At 42.9% G+C, this 24,741-nt stretch overlaps 1 protein-coding gene across 1 annotated transcript in view; it reads left to right on the top strand.

Annotated features, from left to right (window-relative positions):
• Positions 1–24,741, top strand: part of LOC146620902 (voltage-dependent N-type calcium channel subunit alpha-1B-like) — a 137,568-nt gene that overhangs the window by 94,004 nt on the left and 18,823 nt on the right. The window contains exon 20 of the mRNA XM_085367122.1: positions 19,204–19,242. Within this exon, the coding sequence (XP_085223248.1) occupies positions 19,204–19,242 (39 nt within the window). The remainder of the gene's footprint in view (positions 1–19,203; positions 19,243–24,741) is intronic.

Raw genomic sequence — 24,741 nt, 5'->3', positions numbered from 1 at the left:
GTCCGCATCAGAAGGTCCTCTCATCCTAAGCAGTGGAAGTACGTGTCTACAGGGGAAAATCCAGCAGACTGTGCGACAAGGTCTGTACCGGCTGCCTTTCTCTCAGATACCTCTTGGCTCACTGGACCTCCTTTTCTGACTGAGCCTATGCAAGATTCTCTAGAACCAGAATCCTTTGAGCTTGTGGATGCAAACATGGACGCTGAGATCCGCCCGCAAATCTCTACTTTGCAAACACAGGCTTCTCGCACACTACTTGGGTCCCACCGTTTCTCCAAATTTTCTTCCTGGCAAGCTTTGAAACGTGCCATTGCTAATCTCCTTCACATTGTGAACAGCTTTCACACACGTAAGGTCAAAGGGACCATGCAATGCAAGGGGTGGCATTTCTGTCAGAAAGCAGGTACACCTGATCAACTCAGTTTATCAGAGCACGTCATTATTCAAACTGTGCAGGAAGAGGCATATGCTGAAGAGTTGGCCTGTCTCAAAAAGAATAAGGTGATCCCTCAGGGGAGTCCTCTTAGGACCCTGGATCCCTTCATTGACGCACACAACGTCCTCAGAGTTGGTGGTCGGATAAGACATGGAGAGGTTCCTCATGAAGAAAAGAACCCTAAGATCATTCCTTGTAAGTACCATATTGCAACATTGCTGGTCAGACATTTCCATGAACAAACCCTGCACCAGGGACGCCACTTCACAGAGGGTGCCATCCGTGCAGCAGGCTACTGGATAATAGGTATGAAGCGATTGGTGAGCACTGTCATCCACCATTGTGTCACATGTCGAAAGCTTCGCGGCCTCCCTGAACAACAAAAGATGGCTGACCTGCCATCAGATCGCCTCTCTATGGAACCTCCATTTACCTACGTTGGACTGGACGTGTTTGGCCCATGGAGTGTTGTTGCACGGCGTACAAGAGGTGGTCTCGCCCATAGTAAGAGATGGGCAGTTATATTCACTTGTATGGCCGTTAGAGCAGTCCACATAGAGGTCATAGAATCTCTGGACACCTCATGCTTCATCAATGCCCTCAGGAGGTTTCTAGCTATTCGAGGTCCTGTGAAACAAATACGTTCGGACAGAGGCACAAACTTCGTGGGTGCATCAACTGAACTAAAGATTCCATCCAATATTGATTCCACGTCTGTTGAGAAGTACCTAGCTGGAAAAGGTTGTGCATGGGTCTTTAATCCTCCACATGCGTCTCACATGGGTGGCGCATGGGAGAGGATGATAGGAATAGCCAAAAGAATCCTCGATTTAATGTTCCTGCATCTTGAGACATCAAACTTGACGCATGAGGTCCTTACTACGCTGATGGCAGAAGTGGTGGCAATTATCAATGCCAGGCCTCTCATACCAGTATCTACTGATCCAAGTGACCCAGTTCTACTAACCCCAGCCACTCTCTTAACTCAGAAGATGGGCACTCCATCAGCTCCACCTGAAGACTCCAATGTCAAAGATATGTGTAAACAACAATGGCGTCAGGTGCAGCATCTGGCCCAGACTTTCTGGAGCAAATGGAGACGACAGTATCTTTCTTCACTGCAGCCAAGAAGAAAGTGGCAGGACAGTCACCCCAATCTGGAGCCTGGGAGCATTGTACTTCTCAGAGATCAGCAGCTCAAGAGAAATGAATGGCCTCTTGGAGTAATCACCCAAGTCTTCCCTAGCCAGGACAATAAGGTCCGCACAGCGGAGGTGAAGGTATCCAGGCAAGATGGGACAAAAGTATTTTTGAGACCTGTGTCGGAGCTCATTCTTCTGTTACATCCAGACAAAGACTGAACTGTTACTCTATATCTATATACATATATAACCATGTATAACCGTTCTGTATTGTGTGTTAGTTGTGGCATTCTAACATGCCAGGCGGGGAGTGTGCCGATAGTGTTAGGGCAGCTGTCCCTTTAAGAGTTCTGATACCTGGTGACATCACAGGAAGCAGGAAGTAGTAAGGTTTAGTGAAGTTTGCACATGGCCAAGGAGACTGCCATGAATCCACATGCATCTGCCTTCAATCCTTCGTCTTTTGGAGCATCGTCTGTATGTATATTGTTTATTTGATGCTTATCTGTAGTTCTGTGGTTGTATTTTGTGACATGAGGGAAGTTTAATGTGTAACTTTGATACGTTGTTGAAACCACATGTTTAGAGCACGGCTAATGCTTATTCTTGCAGCTAAAGTGCTACGCTACGTTGATTTAGATTATTGTAGACTTGTAGGTACAGTGTATATGTAAGATTTAAAGAATATACTGTAATTGTAATTGTGTTATGTTTGTTTCAGTTTCACACTTTCTACATCATTAAACCTGTGGACAAAGAGTAATGGTCTTCAGAGTCTTGATGGAAGAAAAGTGTTGAACCTTGCTGCCGGTTCCTCTTCTGTGCAGTGTGAATAGGGAAAGACAGTACAGCTGGCTTTAACTGTACAAAGGTTGTTCGACACTATGAAACACATATAGACTTAATGATGTTCGGCTAATATTTTTATAGTGAATATTAATCATGAGGGTAAACGGCCCTGTACACCACGGAGCGAGGTCAGCATATCCACGATATCCTCAGCTCCATGAGTTAACACAAAGTTTCCCAGCTGACTATCTAACTGCCAACTATTCCAGAGACATGAAAATATACAGCATAAAGAAAAGTGTAAGAGACTCAGCAGCAGATTAGAATAACAGTTATAGATTTAATAAATCACCAAATGAATCCAAGAAACGAGCAAACCTGTTCCGACAATTTGAGTTTGTATTCCCTCAGCTGCAGACTCGCTGCTGTTTAAATGTTTGAGAGGAAGATTAGATATAAACAAACGTCAAACATAGACTCAGTCTGCCTTCACATTTGATATGAGGCCAGCACGTATAGTGGCTGTGTCCTGTTTTAAGATCATACATGTAAAATTGTTGTCTGACCTCCGTCGATCCAGCGTTCAGAGTCCGTGGTTACCATGGTTACTGCATAAGCAGCTATAATGTTAACAGCTGGCACTGAGGAAACCTCCCGGCAGCATGGGTGTTTATGTTTTTCATTGCAAAAGAACTGTCTGAATGGTTAACTGAAGTTAACTTGGATAAATTATAGTTAAGGAGTATCACAGATAACGCCTACGTGAGCTGTGCGACTGTTCACTACACTGAAATCAGCAGGCTATTACTGAAATACACGTGCTATATCATAAACTATGATATAAATAGGGAGGTCCTATTAACATGTTTAGTTTTAAAGGACACCTTCCTGCCTTTAGTCTCCTTCATGAGCAGTATTAGTTTTCTTCTAACATCCAGAAGTCTGCACGATGTGTTTCATAGTTTGTAACAAGCCTTTGACAGGTAAACATAACATGACCGAAAAAGCCAAAAAAAAAAAAAAAAAAGAGAGAGAGAGAGAGAGTGTGTTGACATAAGAAGAGAAAATGCTCTCAATTATGGAGACAGGCAAATGGTTCATTTATGTTTGATGTGTGTTTATTCCTCCCTAAATATCGTCGGTGAAGTTTGCCATGCACGTCAGATTTTCCTGCGCATTTTTATACCTCTGCCAACAGAGAGAGAAAAAAAATCACATTCTAACAGACAGCTGGTGCTTAGAATACAGTTGAATAACTATTAAAAAACAGATGATATTTAGATGATAGTTCAGTCTAACACATGTGCCAGTGAACCATTAAACGTCTGTGAAACTATGCAGTTATGAAACGTAACTTTAACCTCAGCCAAACCGATTTGCTCAGTTGTAAATAAAACAGCGAAGTAAACGTGACCCGACAGACAGAACCTGAGTGAATGAAGTCCAGCGTTTAACCACTGAGAGCTAAAACTCAGCTGAGGTTTCAAAGCTGTGTGCCGGTGATTGGACATCAGCCGCTGATGAAGCTGGTTCGCCTATAAAGTGCTCTGTAAGGAAACAAGCTCCAGCAGCTCTGCGCTCGGGAAAAACACTATATTTACTTATCTTGTGCAGAAAAATGCGCTGACATTGCTTTATATCGAGCACCGGCTGCCCAGTTAAACTGTGACTATCACCAGGTAACGTAGGCGTGTTTCTTGAATTAGCAGCAGGTGTTAAACAGCTGACAGATGAGGAGGAGGATGCATGCAGGTAAACGGAGGGTCTGTTGAGCTGATCGCTGGTTTCGTGAGAAAAATGTCAGCTCGTTCTTTATGTTACAGAAGCACAGAGACACAAGACCAGGCGGAAAGAGACGATCGTTGGTGAAAATGAGAATCTGCGAATGCAACATGTGGAACACGGAGAGTGGAATATGTAAACAAACCGGTTAACGTAACCCCCTCGGTGCACTCTGCATGCTAATTGTTAGCAGAGCTAGTGAAATCTCTGAAAACATCTGAGCACTTTTGCAAACATGTTCTATGTTGACAACCTGACCAGACATACGGCGCGACATTCGTGGCTAAAACACTGTTAAAAGTGTAGCTGGTGACAGAAAAACGGGGTATTTTAAAACTACACCACCATCATTGCTGCCTGTGATTTGATCTGCATTCTGGGATACCTGGCTGCCCCAAGTCTACACAAGCAATCGATTATCTAGGATCGACCTGTTTTGACTTACTTTGCACGGCAACCAATCAAATGTTAGAGAAGCTGCATGGGCAGCGTTAACCCCGCCCCCTGAGTTTGATGGGTGAGGCTGACAGATAAAATTATTTCATGATGAGAGCCAGGCGCCAGGACTGCCAAAATGAAATAAATAAATATATCATTAAATAATTAATTAAATGTGTCAATAATTAATTAAATGTGTCAATAATTAATTAAAATGTGAAATACATAAATAATTAATTAAATGTGTCAATAATTAATTAATTACATGTGTCATAACTATTTATTTAATTAATTAATTCCAATTTTAATTAATTATTGACACATTTAATTATTTAATGGTGTATTTAATTAATTCATTATGGCAGTCCTGGCGTTCCATATTTAACTTCCTTTATTCAATTTTAAGGGCTGAAACTTGTATTGAACTTTTCTGCTCTAACCTTTTTTTTTCATTCTTTTATTTTTCAATGCCAAACTGTCATAAAACACATAGGTACATATAGAAGTAATAATCTTTTCCTTTTTCTTTTTTATAGCATACAAAAAACCCATAGATGAGATGAGTACCTGAATACCCCCCACTCGCTCCCAATAATGTAAAAATGAATATGTTACAGAGAAAATGAATTGACTCATACAAAAAATACAAAACCCATACCAAAAAAAAAAAAAAAAAAAAAAATCAACAATAAGATAATAGTGCGTATCCTTATAGTTTAATATTAACATTAACATCTGCTAGCCTCAAAAAACAAGGTCTTAACATTAATCAATATTGATATAAATCTTAACCAACAACAGTAACAATATTAATATTAATATTAATGGTTACTTGCTCCTCGGTCTAAACTAATTAATAATGCTGGAATATCTTTAAATAGAGTATTCTTATAAGGTAGAACAGCCACTGCCGGGAATAGCAGAAAATTTGTACAATATTGTCATATGGTGGACTACAGAGAGATTTCTCGTGCTGGTAACTTTTCTAAATATTTAAGTAATGGTTTCCAGTGAGTAAAAAGTCTATCCAATGAGCCTCTGATGGAGAATTTTCTCTTCTCCAATTTTAAGAGTCCTAAGATATCCTGTAGCCAGACTTTCATTAATGGTGGCTGAGATGGTTTCCACAACAACAAAATTATTTTTCTAGCTATGAGAGAAGCAAAGGCAATAAGGTTATTTTGAATAGCTGTAGTATGAAGGTTAATTGGTGGTTTGCCAAATATAGCGATATGTGGAGTTGGAGTCAATTTTATACCCAATATATCCAAAGTTATTTTGAAGAATTGATGCCAAAATTCAGACAACCTAGGGCACGCCCAGAACATATGAGTAAGATTGCAAGGTATCTGTGAGCATCTGTCACATTTATTATCAAATTTATCTGGATACTGTAGTGTAATCTGTGGAAAACTTTAAATTGTATTAATGAAAGTCTGGCAAAACTACAAGACGAATTAATGGCCCTTACCGCTCACTCCCAGAACAACTCAGAAAAACTCATATGGAGTTCTGACTCCCATTTCATCTTGGTCCTGTATAAAAGAGATTCACTAGGCGGAGAAGCTACTTTATAAATAAAGGTAAGAAATATGACCCTTTACCAAAGTTTTGGCTCTGAGAACCAAATCTATTCCACTGGAAGCTGGGATTTGTGGGAATAAAGTTGAACATTTCTTTGCAAAGTTTTGCAACTGGCAGTACCACAAAAAAAATTCAGATTTATTGAAATTAAAGTGAGTAACTAGTTCGTTAAAATTTGCAAAAACATCATTTACGTATTCAAAGGAGCTTGCAAAGAAAAGCGTCTGGACTTCTTTAAGTTACTTGATGACGTTTCACCTCTCATCCGAGAAGCTTCTTCAGTTCTAAGGTCAAATGGTGGGGAGTCCCAGATTTAAACCTAGTGGGAGTATCCCCCCACAGACGGACAAAAGGACCCCCTGCTGATCCTCTAATCGCCTGAGCCAAGGTGTGAAACTGGGTGCGGGTCCCAATCAGCCAGAGTTTCGAGTGAGCTTATTGTGAAACCTGGCCCCACCTTATCATGCGAATTCCTGAGGTCAGATGGCCCAGGATGTGAGTGGGCGTTAAGGCCCCACTCATATGCTATTTGTACAGACAGAGGCACAAGGAGAGGAGTAGAGTAATTTGACCCATGAAACAAAATTATTATTAAAGATAAATTTTCTTAAAGAAAAGAAAAGATAGGCCCATTCCACTCTATCAAAGGCTTTCTAGGCGTCAAGAGATGTTATAGCTTCTGGAACGTTAGAGGATGATGGAGAAAGAATGACACCAAGAAGTCTTCTTATGTTAGAGTATGAACGTCTTCCTTTTATGTCAAAGGAGCTTGCAAAGAAAAGCGTCTGGTCTTCTTTAAGTTGCTTGAAGACGTTTCACCTCTCATCCGAGAAGCTTCTTCAGTTCTAAGGTCAAATGGTGGAGTGTCCCAGATATAAACCTAGTGGGAGTAAACCCCCACAGAGGGACAAAAGGACCCCCTGATGATCCTCTAATCGCCTGAGCCAAGGTGTGAAACTGGGCGTGGGTCCCAATCAGCCAGAGTTTCGGGTGAGCTCATTGTGAAACCTGGCCCCACCTTATCATGCGAATTCCTGAGGTCAGATGGCCCAGGATGTGAGTGGGCCTTAAGGCGTCTGGGAAGGGATCTCAAAACTGGATTATAGATGGCAGAGAGGTGGTGTCGTAAACCCCCGCCTCTGTTCAAAGATGGTCGCTCACAGTGGACATAGATGGCTTCTTTCACTCCTCTTTCAAACCATCTGTCCTCTCTGTCCAAAATGTGAACATTGGCATCCTCGAAAGAGTGTCCTTTATCCTTAAGATGCAGATGGACTGCTGAGTCTTGTCCTGTGGAGGTGGCTCTTCTGTGTTGTGCCATGCGCTTGTGAAGTGGCTGTTTGGTCTCTCCAATGTAGAGGTCTGGGCATTCCTCGCTGCACTGTACAGCATACACCACATTGTTAAGTTTGTGTTTTGGCGTTTTGTCTTTCGGGTGAACCAGTTTCTGTCTGAGCGTGTTGCTGGGTTGTCTTCCTTTTATGAATCTCGTCTGGTCCTCTGAGATAATTGAGGGCATAATCGATTCTAGTCGCCGGGCTAGGATTTTTGCAAGAATTTTAACGTCTACCGGGAGGAGTGATATTGGCCGATAGGATGTGCAGCTCAGTGGGTCTCTGCCTTTTTTAAAAATGAGAGAAATAGTGGCTTGCATGAGTGTAGGTGGCAGAGTTTCTTTGCTCAAACGAATAATTAAACATTTGCAGTAGAAGTGGAGCTAGCTGATCTGAAAAAACTTTATAAAACTCAACCAGGTAGCCATCTGGACCTGGTGATTTACCGCTATTCATTGATTGTATTGATTCTTTAATTTCTAAAATTGTAATAGGGGCGTCTAATTTTAAATTAATTTCAATTTAGGTAGATCCAATTTTTCAAATAAACTATATAATTGGCTTTCATCTATGAAAGATTCTGAGGTATAAAGTTGAGTAAAGAAAGATCTGAAAGTGTCATTAATTTTATCTGGATCTGAGGTTATTAAGCCTGAATCATCGGTTATCTGTATAATTTGATTTGATGCTGTTTTAGTCTTCAGTTGCTGTACCAGGAGACAGCCAGCTTTATCACCATGTTCATATACTAACCCTCGAGAGCGGAGGAGAACTTGTGCAGCTTCTGAAGTTTGAAGTCTTATTCTTTCTTTATAAAGATCAGGTGTATTTGTAAGAGAGATAGACAATTCTATCTCTTTTATGGCCTTCTCCAAATCTTTCTGCTGGGATCTACGTAGTTTATTAGAATAAGACGTAAAATAGATAATTTTACCTCTAATATAGGCTTTTAGAATAACCCATAGGATAGATGGGGAAGTTTCATTATTTTTATTAGTTTCACAAAAAAAAGTAATCGACTCAGAAATATATTTACAAAAGTTGGTCTTCGCCACCAAGAGAGGATTTAGCTTCCAATATTTAAATCTCTTTGGCTTCATTGTAAACTGAAGATCTAATACTACTGTGGCATGATCTGATACCGTTATCAGTAGATACTGAGTAGAAACAATCTCAGGAATAAACTTTTTTTATCTATCAGAAAATAATCTATTCGCGAAAATGTACGATGCACATGAGAAAAAAAGAATATTGTTTTGCAGTAGGATGAGCAAAACGCATTAAGTATGCATTAAGTCCATAGTGACTACAATAATTGCAAAAACGTGCAATAAACTACAAAAAAATTGAAAATCGTTTTTGTTTTTTTTTTAATATATATTTCTACTTGGAGAAATTTAAGAGGTTTATCCCTCAAAACTTTAAATGCAAAAAAGTTGCAAAAAATAGTTTACAACAACAGGAAATTTATTTTGAGTGTCTTCATAGTTTTATTTTTGAGATACACCAATTTTTATATACTGCAGGAAAAACAAAAAAACAATCCTATGATGCAAATTTGCAAAGAAAACAGCATGTGCATCAAAATAAACTATTTCCAGCAGTGCAATTCGAGTTCTAAGCATCCCAGAAACTATTCAGAAAAGTCAAACATGACTTATAAAAACACCAGTATAGGCTTTTAAGGCCTACAAGTAAAAAACTACATTTTCCGCGAGAATGACGCCACTTCCGGTTTCGGGCAGGAAATGGCGGACATGCGATAGTTCGCGCTGACGTCTGTTTCACTGTGGGAAGTGTTACAAACAGCTGATCGGATAGGCAAAGCGTGTTTCTGGAATATTATGTTTTTGTTCCTGCAAGCGCTTTTTATGCAATTTTTGCAAAGCTTTATGTGGAAGGAAACCGTGACCTAGGACAAGCTGATGGCATAAGATGTAAGTACAACTCCTCTGGTTTCATATGCAAAAAAAATATTGCACTAGCTTACACGGTTCAGGTTCTACAGGGATTTAAAAATAGTTACACAAAACGGAGCGTGCTGCTCTGACCGGCTTTAAAGGGTTAACAATAACAATGTATTGAATAATGACTTTAAAAAAATAATATAAAATAGTGTGCAACACCACTGAAGTTTTTTTTTTTTTATCTCTCTTTTCAACCAACGGCAGTCACTCTCCTCTCCAAATAACTTCTGCTTAGCTTTCCGAGCTTCCCTCGGGTCCTCTTAATCAGCGGTCTCCAACCTTTTTTGCGCCACGGACAATATTTTCACGGACCGGCCTTTAAGGTGTCGCGGATAAATGCAACAAAATAAAACTAGTACCGGTACTGAAAAACAGACCATTTATTCATAACACACATGAAAAGACCCAGGAAAACAGAGTTAACAATCAAAACGATAACAAAATAACGCTGAAAACTGATAAAAACCCTGAAAACCATACATTTCACACCTGAGCCTCAACTCTCGCGGCCCGGTACCAAACGACTCACGGAGGCCCGGGGTTTGGGGACCGCTGCTCTTAATTGTTGTGACGCGTGTTCGAAATGCAGAGAGGTGCGCTGGATTTGCCACACGGAGCAGTGCGAGAGTAAAGCATGAGGGAGGGGCTAATAATTGGCTCAGTCATTTTTAATGATCGTTGAAAGCCCAGATCGTAATCGTGATTAAAATTCGATTAATTGAGCAGCCCTAGGGAACAGTATGTCTATCCTCTCCATCTGTCAGCTGCTACTGGCTCTTCCTCCTCCTCTTCCTCACACACACACACACACACACCAGTTTGTCCTGGTGGATCATCAGGGGTGGGTCCCTCAGTCTGTCCTCACTCTGGACACTTGTAGTTGTCACACATGGAAATCAAATGTGTGATAAGCTGCAGGATTCAAACACAAATGTAACTTATAAATACATGTTCATATGTTCATACTTTTATTACACAATCAGAGAGAAAGAAAAAGAGAGAGTGCAGGACAGAGAGACAGGTAACAATCTCAGATGTATACACTTCTACAAAACAGCACAAGAGAACGAGGATTTAGTGTAGGGCTGGGCGATATGGCCTAAAAGCCATATCACGGTATAATTTGAAGCATGTGCTGTAACTATATATATCACGATATACTGTATTCCTTTCTTCTGTATAAGATATTTTACACACTATAAGGCACACTTAAAATCCTTTAATTTTCTCAAAAATCGACACTGCGCCTTATGTGTGAATTCTGGTTGTGCTTACTGACCTTGCACCGATTTTATGTGGTACGTGCAGAAATCTTTCAAAAATGTTTTAGTACAACTTTGGTAAGCTCTGAAGGCGCACCGCTTGATGGATTGCCGGAGCATTACGACTGCCGTAGTCAGGAGCCTCACGGAGCAATTCGGGTCCAAAACTCCGTCCTCTTCAGGTCCCAAAGTCAAACGAGCACTGTGTCATGGTCTGCAGAGACAGGCCGTGCGGTGGTGTGTGTAATGGACCCAGGTGCGTACAGAACAGGAAACCAAAAACAGCTGACAGAAAACACTGGAGCACCTGACAGTAGACCAAACATAGTTCAGCGGGTCGGCCAGGAGGGCGGCAACACAACAGCCCACAGTTCATGAGGTCAGGGGGCCGACCCGGAGGTCGAGGGCACCACAGGTCACAGTTTATCAGTTCAGGGGGCCGACCCGGAGGTCGAGGGCACCACAGGTCACAGTTTATCCGTTCAGGGGGCCGACCCGCTAGGTTGGCAACACAACAGGCCACGCCATCGCCCATCAGGAGGCCGCCCACGCGGGAGGCAGTGGTGGTGCAGGTCAGGAGGCCGCCCCTGACGGCAATGTCCAGCCAACGGCCCGGAAAGTGGCCGGCGATCCCGGGCGTAGCAGAGGCAGAAGCCGATGGTGGCTGGGCGGGCTCCTCGGGCCCTCCAGCTGATGTGGCGTGTGGCTGGACGGGCTCCTCGGGCCCTCCAGCTGACGTGTCATGTGGCTGGTGTGGTTCTCCTGAACCTCCAGCTGACGTGGCGTGTGGCTGGTGTGGTTCTCCTGAACCACCAGCTGACGAAGAAGGCTGCTGGACGGGCTCCTCGGGCCCTCCAGCTGACGAAGAAGGCTGCTGGACGGGCTCCTTGGGCCCTCCAGCTGACGAAGAAGGCTGCTGAACGGGCTCCTCGGGCCCTCCAGCTGACGACGAGGCGTGTGGCTGGACGGGCTCCTCGGGCCCTCCAGCTGACGAAGAAGGCTGCTGGACGGGCTCCTCGGGCCCTCCAGCTGACGAAGAAGGCTGCTGGACGGGCTCCTCGGGCCCTCCAGCTGACGACGAGGCGTGTGGCTGGACGGGCTCCTCGGGCCCTCCAGCTGACGACGAGTGAGGCTGGACGGGCTCCTCGGGCCCTCCAGCTGACGACGAGTGAGGCTGGACGGGCTCCTCGGGCCCTCCAGCTGACGTGACGTGAGGCTGGACGGGCTCCCCGGGCCCTCCAGCTGGCGTGGCATGAGGCTGGTGTAGAAAACAGTCTAAGGCGGAGAGAAAGCTCACGCAGCCCTTGGCACTGAAACTTAGATGTTTCACAACCATTCCCAGCAGGCTCAGAAGCAGACTGTACAGTCGACGTGTGAACCTCTTTCACTGTCACATGAACCTTGGCTTCATGTGGTGCGGCTATGGGAGCAACACTAGAAGAAGTCCTGAATTCTACAGAGTCAAGAACATGGTTTGTGATTTCATTGTGCGCTTTATCAAAACTGTTACACACAGTCCTCTCATTATCACAACACGACTCTGACTGGCCCTCAGTCTTAACCAGAGTTAGGTCGGCCACAGCATGGATGTCTATGAAATCATGATTAATGTTAGAGCAGTCTTTGGCACCAGTTTCTTTGTAGCTGGGCCCACAAAAGGGCAACCCAGTACACTCCACTATGACAGACTCATGAGATGAAAAAGCACAGTCACTCACCTCCGTTATAAGAGGAGTCTGGGACAGAACTAGGACGGGTGCTGACTGGACAGCTGCTGCCCCCACCCCTTCAGAGACTTCAGCGCAGTACAAACAGTCTTTAGTTGCTCCCTGAGGAAAGCTAGGCAGTCTCTCTTCAGACTTGGTAAATTGTTCACGCAAAGTTTCAAACCTGGCATGAGGTGGCTTGGTAATTGTTAAATTGTCTGAGGTAACAGGAGTTACTTCTTGATCACCCACACAACTAGGACTGCTCGCTGATGATTTCAACACATCAAATCGAAAGTCACATGACACAGAATACAGAACACAAAATGATGTTCGCTGCAACGACTGACCGGGAAAACATGGAGGTCAGAACACAGACGACGCGACCCAGACTGTATGAAACACAGAGACTAAATACACATGAGGGATGATCAGGGGAAGTGGCCACACATGGGAGCACAGCTGACACACATGAACCTAACGACAGGACAGGAGGAGTGAAACTGAATACACTGACAGCACTGCTACGTCCTGTCTCGCCCTCCATGGAGCATCACGAGGACGCTGTGGGGGTCCTGGATGTCGATCTCGAGGAGCAGCAGCACGCCGCAGGCTGATCATGACAGTGTATTGACAGACTTTCAAAGTAAAACAGGAAACATGGAGATTAGACATGACACATGAACCGGGGAGACTTAGTACAGGGGGAGATGACATAAACAACTAAGGAACAAAACTAAACTGCAGTCTAGAAATTAACTAGGTGAACTAAGCTAGGTGCAAATGAATACAGAAGATACATGGAACTCAAATACTGGGTCGCTTGACCCAGGACCATGACACACTGCAGGATCACTGAGAGTTAAAAACTGTCTAAATTCTTTCATCTTTAATAAAACCAGGTGTAACCATTAAGTTTAACATCCAGGCATCCATGAAAACAGAATTTATTAAATTCAACGGAGTTAGAAGCTAGCAGGAATTGAATTCACTAGTTTCCACCTAAACATGATATGCCATGTTCTGACTGAGAAATTTCTGAAAAAATTTAAGTACAGCTCTGCTATCACTTCCACCATAAATGAAAACTAAAAACTAACAGCCACGTTAGCATAACATTAGCACAGTGAAGCTGAAGGATGGCCGCTAACATTTTTCCACTCGATAAAAGTTAACGTGAGGGTTTCTTGTGGTTAGGGACAAATGCAATTGCATGGCAGGATGCTATAAATGGACCAAACAGTCAGGAGAACAACTGAGATAATCCATCCACAATATGAGGTTAGTCAGTAATATACTGCAACAACATGGGAATAGAGCAGCTGCGAGAGAATTCAGCATTAATGAATCAATGGTAGGGAAGTGGAGGAAGCACAGTTTTTGGCTTTCCCCATCTTCCAAAAGTGCTTCGTCTAATTGCTATTACTGTTGCCCGGCATAATTTGCAGATGATGTTGTTTGCAGCTGCTGCAATACCAAAATAGGCGCAGCTTGATGACACCATCAACATGCGCTGTCGCGGTAGAGCGGTATAGTCAAAATCTCTACCGTTGGCCAAATTTATATCGTTTCTACCGTGTACCGTTTATACCGCCCACCCCTAATTTAGTGTTTGTGTTATTAGGAGTGCTAAACAAGAAGAGTTCCCAGATGGTACAGTGGACACATGTGTGACTCCTGTGATTAAAGCAGCTTTCTTTCAGCTTAATAGTGAACCGTCAGCTCGTTCAAACAAACGTTAAAGTCCGAACAGAACACCACCAGAGGCAGCAGTATAACATAGCTAACATTAACAGTATAGTGAATCCTGCTTGTGCTGTGATATTCAGGACTGCAAACCGAGCAGCATTCACTAATTTTCAACTTGTTGTTTTTTTTTAAATATATCACTGACTTTAATTATCCATTAAAATTATCACATTCTCTGTAAGATTAAGGTCAACTACTGAACGGCATATATTTTAAAGTAAAGGCTTTAAAATCAAGCTGACGCTGAAAGTACTAACATCACTAATGCCACATAACTTTGCCGACATGTGGCCAACAGTAATGTTTTAATGTTCTTCATTATTAAACATTTGCACATAAATAAGTGACATCATATTCAGTACTGTTGAAAGTTTAGTCTTCGGCTGCCCCACTTCAGCCGTCTGTAGTGATGTGCGGATCGATACTGAAATATCGATTGCTGCGATACCAGTCATTTATGTTCTAGAATCGATTCTCATATTAAAATATCGATATTTTAGTAATTTAGGGTAAATTTGTAGTTTATCTTTAACAGGAACAGAGTGGAAAGAAACTATATTATTCGGATTGTCTACATTGGAAGGAACTACTTCCTATTCCACTTTTAATAGTCATGTGCGAAATAGGGCTTTATAAATTTGTGGCAGCCCTTTGGCATGCGAGACAGACGTCTCTCGCGGAGTCCTTTAGTGCTGCAGTCAGGCAACATGCTCAAATGGCACACAACTTCAGTTTTTTTTATTTCTATATGACAATTCTGCATTATTATTATTATTAAGTGATAAGAACAAGTAACCTGACGTCTTGTAATCATGATGAAGCTATAATTTGAGATACAATGAAAGATATCAGATCAGTATCGCCGATACCACTCTGAATTTTACTTGGTATTGGATCGGAAAGGAAATCAGTGGTATCGCACATCACCAGCCGTCTGCCGTATTTTTCGGCAAAATCCACCACACCCACCGCTGCGCTATGAATTGTGGGATATATGGGACCACGAAGTCTACACCAGACCACACTTCAAATTTGGGGAAATCGACGGCGCATTTGTCGACCACAAACTAAAAGCAAACTTTTCTTTTAGTTTGTGTAAACTAAAAGCAAAGTTGTCACCAAGTACTGTTTATATTTGTGTGTATTGCTGCAGCTTTTTTAAGTATTAACTTGGTGCCTTTGGGTGAAATAATGGTAATATGAGGGACTGATCCAAACGGTCACAAAGAATAGCCACTTGTTTCTGTGCTACCAAAGTTACCCGGCTTTCATTCAAAATGTGTTTATCGTCAGCACCTACAAATTAAACTACTTAAACATTATAAATGGCTTCAAGCTCACACTGAGACTTGTGGACCACTATCAGCCACTGAGACAGTAGACACATTTATGTGTTGTTGTTTTTTTATATGAATATTTCATACTTTAAGGCTGCCTGTTTATTTAAAGGAGATGAACAAAATACATTAGAATTGTACATAATGATATCATAGATGATAGATTAAATAAATAGATTTTAAGTAGATGCTTGTGCATTCTTGAAGTCTTATATGTTGAATTGAATTATGTGCTTACCTTGAGACTACTGTGTGTGTGCGTCTATTGGAGCGTGCTTCGGCATCCTCCGTGGACGATGTATTTCTCCCTTCTTGGTCCCCTGGTAGCCCCGGTTTTCCCCTGGTATCCCTTAGCTTGGTTCCCCCTAGCTGGCCCTTGCTTCCCCTTGGTTGGTCCCCCTTCCCTGGCATGTCGCCGCGAAAAAAAACAGGCTTATGCGCTGGTCGGACCATGCTGTGCAGCTGCCGGCTAGCGAGTAGCTCGGCTACAGTGAGGAAACACAGCAGGGACACGGCTTCAACATTCAAACATACCCTGTCGCTTGGCACTGTGCGGCTCGGCTGCTATGTGTGTTAACACTGCTACTGCTGCAGCTGCAGGCTGTGTTTCCCTGGCGTATTGCCAGCGCTTCGCCGGTTTACGCACCAGCTGGACCTCGCTGTGTCTGATGCTCAGCCAGCGAGTGAATTAAAATCCCAAGATTAACAATTTTCTACCATATTAATCTGTCTTATTTGCAACAGAGTTGTGTTTTACTGCTATATTTTTTCTGGTCTTTATGAAATTGTAGACGACATTCTGTCATCATTATGATCAGATAATGTCTCTGACCACTGTTAAGGTTCAAAATTGAGGAAGGAGAGTACAAACCACCCATGGTCCAGAAGCTCTTGGTCAAACAATGATTTTAATGAATACACACGTGTGGGAAGAACACTCTGTACGCCGACAGCAAGTGATCTCCGACTTAATCAAAGCATAAACAGATATTTTATAGCATCAGGGTTTGATTTACTGACGCCCCTTCATGCGTCACAGATACATTTTATACATAGATCAGATCAACACCACAATGACTTTTAACCCAGAAGATCATCTTCTATTTTCATGGCTGGTACTTTCCGTTCTTGTCTTAAAGTGAATTGTTCCTCTTTCTTGCCGAGACACGACTAATCTCTCCTCTAAATAAATCTAACTCATGTGTGTGTGTCACGACCTCACATGCTCTTTCTCAATTCACCTGTTGCACTTCTGACCTTTCACCAGACCAGAGGCTCACTGAGACTATATGTATGTCTTCTACTAAATAAATGTTTTAACCAAGAACCTCTACTTAAACCTTAATATGAAATGACCTGATATATAAGTGTTTTGTAAGCATGTATTGCAATTCCTTCTATGGCTCCAAGTCACTTGCACAATAGATTGTCCGGACATCGCGCCGAACAAAGCTTCCAACCCCCAATTAATTGACCGAGCTCCAACTCTTTAATAAGCACAGATATGCATTGTGTATAAAATAGTCATAACTGCACCTGAAATACAAAATTAACATCATCACTGTATGCATAACATCTTAAGGCCTTCTTAAAGCTATCTGTTACATTGTTAAAGCCTCGTCTTAGCCTGCTGCTCAAAATAACTTTCACTTCTGCAAAACTCTCCAAGCCTGTTTCCTGTCCTGTTACTTTTAGCCTTTCTGAAAGACACACACTGTTCAACCCCTGAATGCAATATAAACTCCAGATTATATTATTAATGCAATGGTAATAATGATGATTATTTAACAATAGCAGTAAAATAATTTCCCTGCTCCACACCACATCATTTTGGGCAAAACCCCACTCTTTGAATGCAAGGGCCAGTCAGCAACCAACTGCTGTTCACTTAACCTAATCCTAACAGGTTACATCCAGTTAAGCATGCCAATCCAAGTTGTTCCTGTGGTGTGGCCAATGTGCATGTTGCAGCTTGTGGAGGCCCACAAGGTTTCATTATTGATCCATTCAAAGCTGAAAATCTCTAAATGAGTCTTTCACAAGAGCCTAAGAAATATTAGAAGCATCTCATTTCCTGCGTGATCTTAATCGATTCATGCATTCAAAGTGCCCTGTTCACCCACAGGGTGGGAAGAGCTGCTGTTGATTCTTCTCACAGGAGAGGTGAAGTCTAACGTAATCTGATTAGACCCTGGCTCACTGCCTGCTGTTTGTACGGTATTGTTTTTCTTCTGCTGCCAACTGAAACTTTGATAGCTCTTCCAAATAGCTTTGGATCCCAAATTTACAGAAAGAGGAATATGGTAATTGCATTACTGTGAAGAATAAAAAATTTGAAATGGAGGATTAATGGCCTTTTAGAAAGTGCCTGCTGCACATGTAGGATTACTCTTGTACCTCTGATTCTCAGTAGTATCACTTGATCTTGGTTGGAAAAGTATGTGCAGATCTGCTTTAATTTTCAGGGTATTCCCTTGCCAGCCCGACTTGACAGACAACAACAGAAGGAACAGTGGGTGGCATGTTCTTTGATATATCTGTGACAATCACAGAATGCAGGATATACTGAAGGGAGCAGACGCAATGCTGGATAGAAACACAAAAAAATATTACTGAATTCTGCTGAACGTCACTTTTTTTTAAAGTTTGTTTTAAATAGGTGTGTAATAAACAGTGATGCTTAGTGATCTTTAGTAAAAAGAAAGACATCAGAGAACATGTCCTAGCTTTTGAGTTTTGTGCATTTAGTTTTAATTATTTGAATATTAAATGATAAGGACCAGTGAGTGCAAGCTTTCTTTTATAAGTGACCAAGGGGCCTCCGTACTGTAGGGGTCGTAGCCATTTTTGTTTTGCGGTTGAGGAAATAATGGATAGGTTGACTGTGATTTTATTCCTAACATGAGCTAGCCTCAGTGTGGTTTGTATGTACAGCACCCGGCCTCTCTCTAGTTGCTTGCTTTCACCTCGCCCTTGTGATTAGATCTGTTAGTAGACATATTGTTGCCCTTTGCACCAATTTTCATTCCCCATTCCCTGTTTTTTTGCCTCTTTAGTGGATCCCTTGTTGGAGGCTCTGAGCCTACACATTTCCCCTGCTGGGCTACAGTGGACCAGCAAGGGAAACTGGATCTGTTGGGTGGGATTGCAGGGGGGGAGGTTGAGTGGGTGGTTGTTGGCCCTGCTGTTGCTCCTGGGTATCTAACCTGGTGGGATTGAACTTTACCTGTATTGCTTCTTACAATTTTTTGTAATGTATAGCAAAAGCCTAGCCGATTCAAACATAAGATTCATAATGACTGTATTTATGCAAAGGAAATTAGGGCTTCCTATAGGTTTTGGGGGTTATTTGGGATGGTGGTGGGAAGTCATATCTTATGGCATGTGGAGGGTAGTGATGAGTTGATTCTCCCCTGCCCCACCTGCCTTCCAATCTAATGTAACTCAGTGATCCCTTTGCACACTTAGGTGGGGCTCACACAAAGAAATAAAAATTTGTCAACTAGAATAATATACGTAATTAGCTATAATAATTTATAGATGTTCCCCAATCGAGAAATTGGTGGACATACCTGGATAAATATTTTGTCCTCATCTGTATATCATTTCTATCTTTCTCAATATTCCTAATATTCATCTCTCCTTTCTTTTCTTTCTGTTTCTCCCTTGCATTACAGCGGAGCCATTCACGCCACTCTCCAGGGATTCATCTAGCTGTATGTACATTCTGCCAAACAGTATTCTTCTTTACTGCTATTGACAGTATGGTTAATTTATAGGCTCAGGCTTGATGGACTCTTAAAATCAGTGCTATAGGAACAAATCCAGAAACTCTGATGTTACCATCAAGACTTACACTGACACACGTGTAGGTCAGTGTAAGTCCTGTGGAATTAGGTCATTGGAATTATCATGTGAAACACGATACATTAACCTGATATATATTAAGTACTGCTTTAAATTTGTCTCAGCAGAGTCTTAGCCAAAATGTGTTTCACTCATTAGGTAGTTCTGATTGAAACTACTCAGTTTATTTTACTTTGCATAGGTTAGGGTAGAAAAACACAATTATCCCATGAAACATACTTATGGTTAAGTATACAGAAATTGTCTGAAAACATGCTTCAGTTTTCCTGGTCAAACTTGGAAGGAGATATGTTTAGTTTCAAATAATAAAACTATTACAAAGAAAAGAAATCCCTATTGTTAGCCCCTCCATGAATCGCTATCTTATCGTGGTGGAGGGGTTTGTGTGACCCATGTTCTCGGGGGTTTCTGTAGGGGTTGGATGTATTATGTGTTAAATGGTGGACCGATTCCTCCGTACTGAGACTACCTTTTGGGACATGGGATGTCACCTCTCTGGTGGGGAAAGAGCCTGAGTAAGTGCATGAGGTCAAGAGGTATCAGTTAGATATACAGGGAGTGCAGAATTATTAGGCAAGTTGTATTTTTGAGGAATAATTTTATTATTGAACAACAACCATGTTCTCAATGAACCCAAAAAACTCATTAACATCAAAGCTGAATGTTTTTGGAAGTAGTTTTTAGTTTGTTTTTAGTTTTAGCTATTTTAGGGAGATATCTGTGTGTGCAGGTGACTATTACTGTGCATAATTATTAGGCAACTTAACAAAAAACAAATATATACCCATTTCAATTATTTATTTTTACCAGTGAAACCAATATAACATCTCCACATTCACAAATATACATTTCTGACATTCAAAAACAAAACAAAAACAAATCAGCGACCAATATAGCCACCTTTCTTTGCAAGGACACTCAAAAGCCTGCCATCCATGGATTCTGTCAGTGTTTTGATCTGTTCACCATCGACATTGCGTGCAGCAGCAACCACAGCCTCCCAGACACTGTTCAGAGAGGTGTACTGTTTTCCCTCCTCGTAAATCTCACATTTGATGATGGACCACAGGTTCTCAATGGGGTCCAGATCAGGTGAACAAGGTGGGTGTTGTAAAGGCTCACCTTTCAGCACATTCACTTCACCAGATGCACCTTGTTTCTTTTCCTCACCTTTGATTGGGTGTGGTGCTTGGCCTTAATTGCACTCACCTGTCACTCGTTATATAAGGACTGCACTCACCTACCCCTCACTCACTCCCACATGGGGCGGCAGCTGAGGTGAGTTTCTCTTTGAGTCTCCTGAGTTCATGTATCATTTTGAGTTACTTAAATCATACTTTATGTCCTTTTTAGAGAGAGCAGTCCATGTGTGTCTTTCTTTCCTTTACCTGTTATACAATAAAACGACAAAACCTGCAAATGACGACTGCTTATTCTCATTCTAATCCGATGAGCCCATGATGATGACTACTGAAACCCTGAACCTTCCTTCCTCCAAAACATGGTCCTCCGAGCCGGAGTGGTATTAGCGTCATGGATTCAAAGCAGCCATTGACTGAAGGTTTGAGAAGATCCAGTCGTGATAGTCGACCTCCTGCCTACCTGCAGCAGTATGATGTTCAGTATCCTGGAGCTAGAAGAGCTACATGTGAGACAGAGAGTCAAACAGAATGCCAGCATAGTGACACAGACACACATGGGCTGCAAGATCCTGTCGGAGAGTCAGAAAGACAACCAGAGACATCCCCTGCTCCTTTACCCACCAACCAAGATGAGGTCATGAGGGAACTCCTGATGACAATGAGGGAGATTAGGCAATTCATGATTCAGTTATCTCCTCCCCATTCTCGCAGTTCCTCCAGATCTTCAATTCACACTGTCTCTGATGAAAGCAAATCCTCTGTTTGCGGTTTACAAGCCATTCCCCAAACACATCAGCAACATGAGCAGTTCCCAGTGATTGATCCAGCAACATGTCAGTCACCCTCTCAGCCCCCCCAGGTTAGCCGTCACTCTGGTGCAGTTCTGGCTGTTAGCCCTCCTTTCCCTAATTCAACAATATTAGATGCTGCAGTTCCTTCAAGTGGTTTGCCTAGACCAGTTTTTCCTACACCAGATGAGACTCCTTTTAATTTCCTGGCCACACCACTGCAAGGTCCCCACCAGATTTCATGTGTTCAACCTGCTGTTCATCTAGATGAAGACCCCGCTCAACCTCTTGTCTGCATTCCGGAACCAAGGCAGCACCCTCCTGTAAAGCAGCAACCAGCTACATCTGATGGTTTGCATGCACAAAACCCTTCAGTACCCATTACTGCTAGTTCTAGTCACCCTGTTAGCACTAGAACACATGTGTATAAGCTTGAGGGTCCTTCTTTCCCAGACCTTACCAGAGAAGATGAAATCCAGTATAGGCTGTTACGAATGGCCCTTACTAACCTGCTTGACCCTCATGAGACAGAGCATTTCAAATATCATGTCCTTCTCGATCATCTGAAAGTAGACCAAGCTAAACGGTTAGCTATTTCCTTTTCCTATGCTCCTGACCCATACACTCAAGCCACCAAAGCTCTTGATGAGCGTTATGGGCAACCAAGACAGCTGGCATTGAAAGAGCTAAAGAATATACTGGAACTGCCTCCTATCAGAGCAGGTGATGGTCAGAGTCTTGATAATTTTGCTCTTCGTGTACAAGCTTTAGTTGGTTTGCTTAGCACTATGGGTGATCAAGGACGGACAGAACTAAATTGTGGCTCCCATGTCGATCGCCTACTTGAAAAGTTGCCCGCAGAGCATTCCAGTCGCTTCAAACGGCACATTTACAGGGAACAAGGAGATATGATGTATGACTTACCTTTGTTCTCATCCTGGTTGCAAATGGAATGCAAGTGTCAACCAAGAAAGGACAGTCCTGTTTCATCCTCTAACCAGCCACGACCTGCCCATAAGTACACCTCTCCACTCACAACAATATTACATGGGACAAATGCATCCGATCCTGTACAGGCAGCACAACCCATCATAATGACTAAGGCAAGATGTGCATATTGCCGCTCACCTGAACACCACATTAGTAAGTGTCCCGAGTTTATTCAGAAGACAAAGGATGAGAAAATAAACTGGATAAAGACAAACAAACGGTGTTGGCGTTGTGCTAGAACTCATCAGGCTGCGAAGTGTGATCTGAGGAAAGCATGTGCCACCTGCATGGAAAGACATCTACAGATCCTATGTGAGGTGAATCAGAGACCTAGAACTGAAACTAATCCTGTAGTGAGGACACTGTACTTTGATAGACCTAGCGATCGCCCTAGTGTCCTTTTAAAGGTTGTGAAAGTGCTCCTGCGTAATGGCAAAAGAACCCTGGAAACATATGCAATACTTGACGATGGCTCCCAACGTACCATGCTTCTGACATCTGCAGCTAAGCATCTCCACCTAACTGGGAAAGCTGAAAAATTATCACTCAGAACTGTCCATCAAGAAGTTGAAACCATTCAAGGTTCTTGTGTAAGTTTCCAGATTTCTCCCATCGCACATCCAGAGAAAACTTACACAATTAATAATGCCTTCGCTACAAGTCACTTAGCACTTTCAGACCACACCTACCCCGTATCCTCTCTTCAACGGAGATACAAGCATCTTCAAGGTATCCCATTAACCTTTACTAACAAAGCAGCTCCACTACTGCTCATAGGCTCTGATCATACCCACCTTATTACGCCTATTGCACCAGTTAGACATGGACCATTTGGATCTCCTGCAGCAGTCAAAACCCGCTTAGGATGGACACTCCAAGGTCCAATCACAGACTTCCAACCCCAGAGCAGTTCCACGCATGCCCAAGGTTTATTCACATCTTCCAGTTCAGGTTCAGGAGAACCGCTCCAGCACATCCTTGTGTCCGCTGATGGCTCTGAATTCATTCAGCCACTTCATACTCTACCAGCAGCAGTACCTATGTCATCACCGGCAGTGCCACTATCACCAGTTCCACCGCCTGTGGCTGCCATTCCGCCAGTGGTCAGGGCGCTGCCTGCTCCTGCACCACCTGGTCCTGCCTCTGCCAAGCCCCGTACATTGCCCCCAGCACCTGCAAAACTGCCCAATGGTCTGCAGGTCTGGGCCTGCTGCTGCATCCCACGTGGTTGGCATTTGGACCTGCTTTGCCGCCACCACTGGCTACATGGTCGGCCCCCTGAACTGTCTGGCCTGCATTGTCGACCTCTAGGTTGACCCCCTGAACCTATAGTAGACCTGTAGCATGTCTGATTCCTCTGCCCCCGCTTTGTGAAAAAGAGCATCTTTAATCCTTTGAACATATTTCTCAGTAGAAATATGGGGGCGGCTGTTGAAAAGGCTCACCTTTCAGCACATTCACTTCACCAGATGCACCTTGTTTCTTTTCCTCACCTTTGATTGGGTGTGGTGCTTGGCCTTAATTGCACTCACCTGTCACTCGTTATATAAGGACTGCACTCACCTACCCCTCACTCTTTCTTCACTCCCACATGGGGCAGCAGCTGAGGTGAGTTTCTCTTTGAGTCTCCTGAGTTCATGTATCATTTTGAGTTACTTAAATCATACTTTATGTCCTTTTTAGAGAGAGCAGTCCATGTGTGTCTTTCTTTCCTTTACCTGTTATACAATAAAACGACAAAACCTGCAAATGACGACTGCTTATTCTCATTCTAATCCGATGAGCCCATGATGATGACTACTGAAACCCTGAACCTTCCTTCCTCCAAAACAGTGGCCATGTCATTAGTTTTTCTTCTTTTATACCCTTTCTTGCCAGCCACGCTGTGGAGTACTTGGACGCGTGTGATGGAGCATTGTCCTGCATGAAAATCATGTTTTTCTTGAAGGATGCAGACTTCTTCCTGTACCACTGCTTGAAGAAGGTGTCTTCCAGAAACTGGCAGTAGGACTGGGAGTTGAGCTTGACTCCATCCTCAAGCCGAAAAGGCCCCACAAGCTCATCTTTGATGATACCAGCCCAAACCAGTACTCCACCTCCACCTTGCTGGCGTCTGAGTCGGACTGGAGCTCTCTGCCCTTTACCAATCCAGCCACGGGCCCATCCATCTGGCCCATCAAGACTCACTCTCATTTCATCAGTCCATAAAACCTTAGAAAAATCAGTCTTGAGATATTTCTTGGCCTAGTCTTGACATTTCAGCTTGTGTGTCTTGTTCAGTGGTGGTCGTCTTTCAGCCTTTCTTACCTTGGCCATGTCTCTGAGTATTGCACACCTTGTGCTTTTGGGCACTCCTGTGATGTTGCAGCTCTGAAATATGGCCAAACTGGTGGCAAGTGGCATCTTGGCAGCTGCACGCTTGACTTTT

This window comes from Diplotaxodon limnothrissa, linkage group LG12, assembly GCF_057381915.1.
Source record: "Diplotaxodon limnothrissa isolate DT_005_m linkage group LG12, D_limnothrissa_male_GT1.1, whole genome shotgun sequence".
Classification (NCBI taxonomy): domain Eukaryota; kingdom Metazoa; phylum Chordata; class Actinopteri; order Cichliformes; family Cichlidae; genus Diplotaxodon; species Diplotaxodon limnothrissa.
This window is presented reverse-complemented; position numbering and strand designations above follow the sequence as displayed.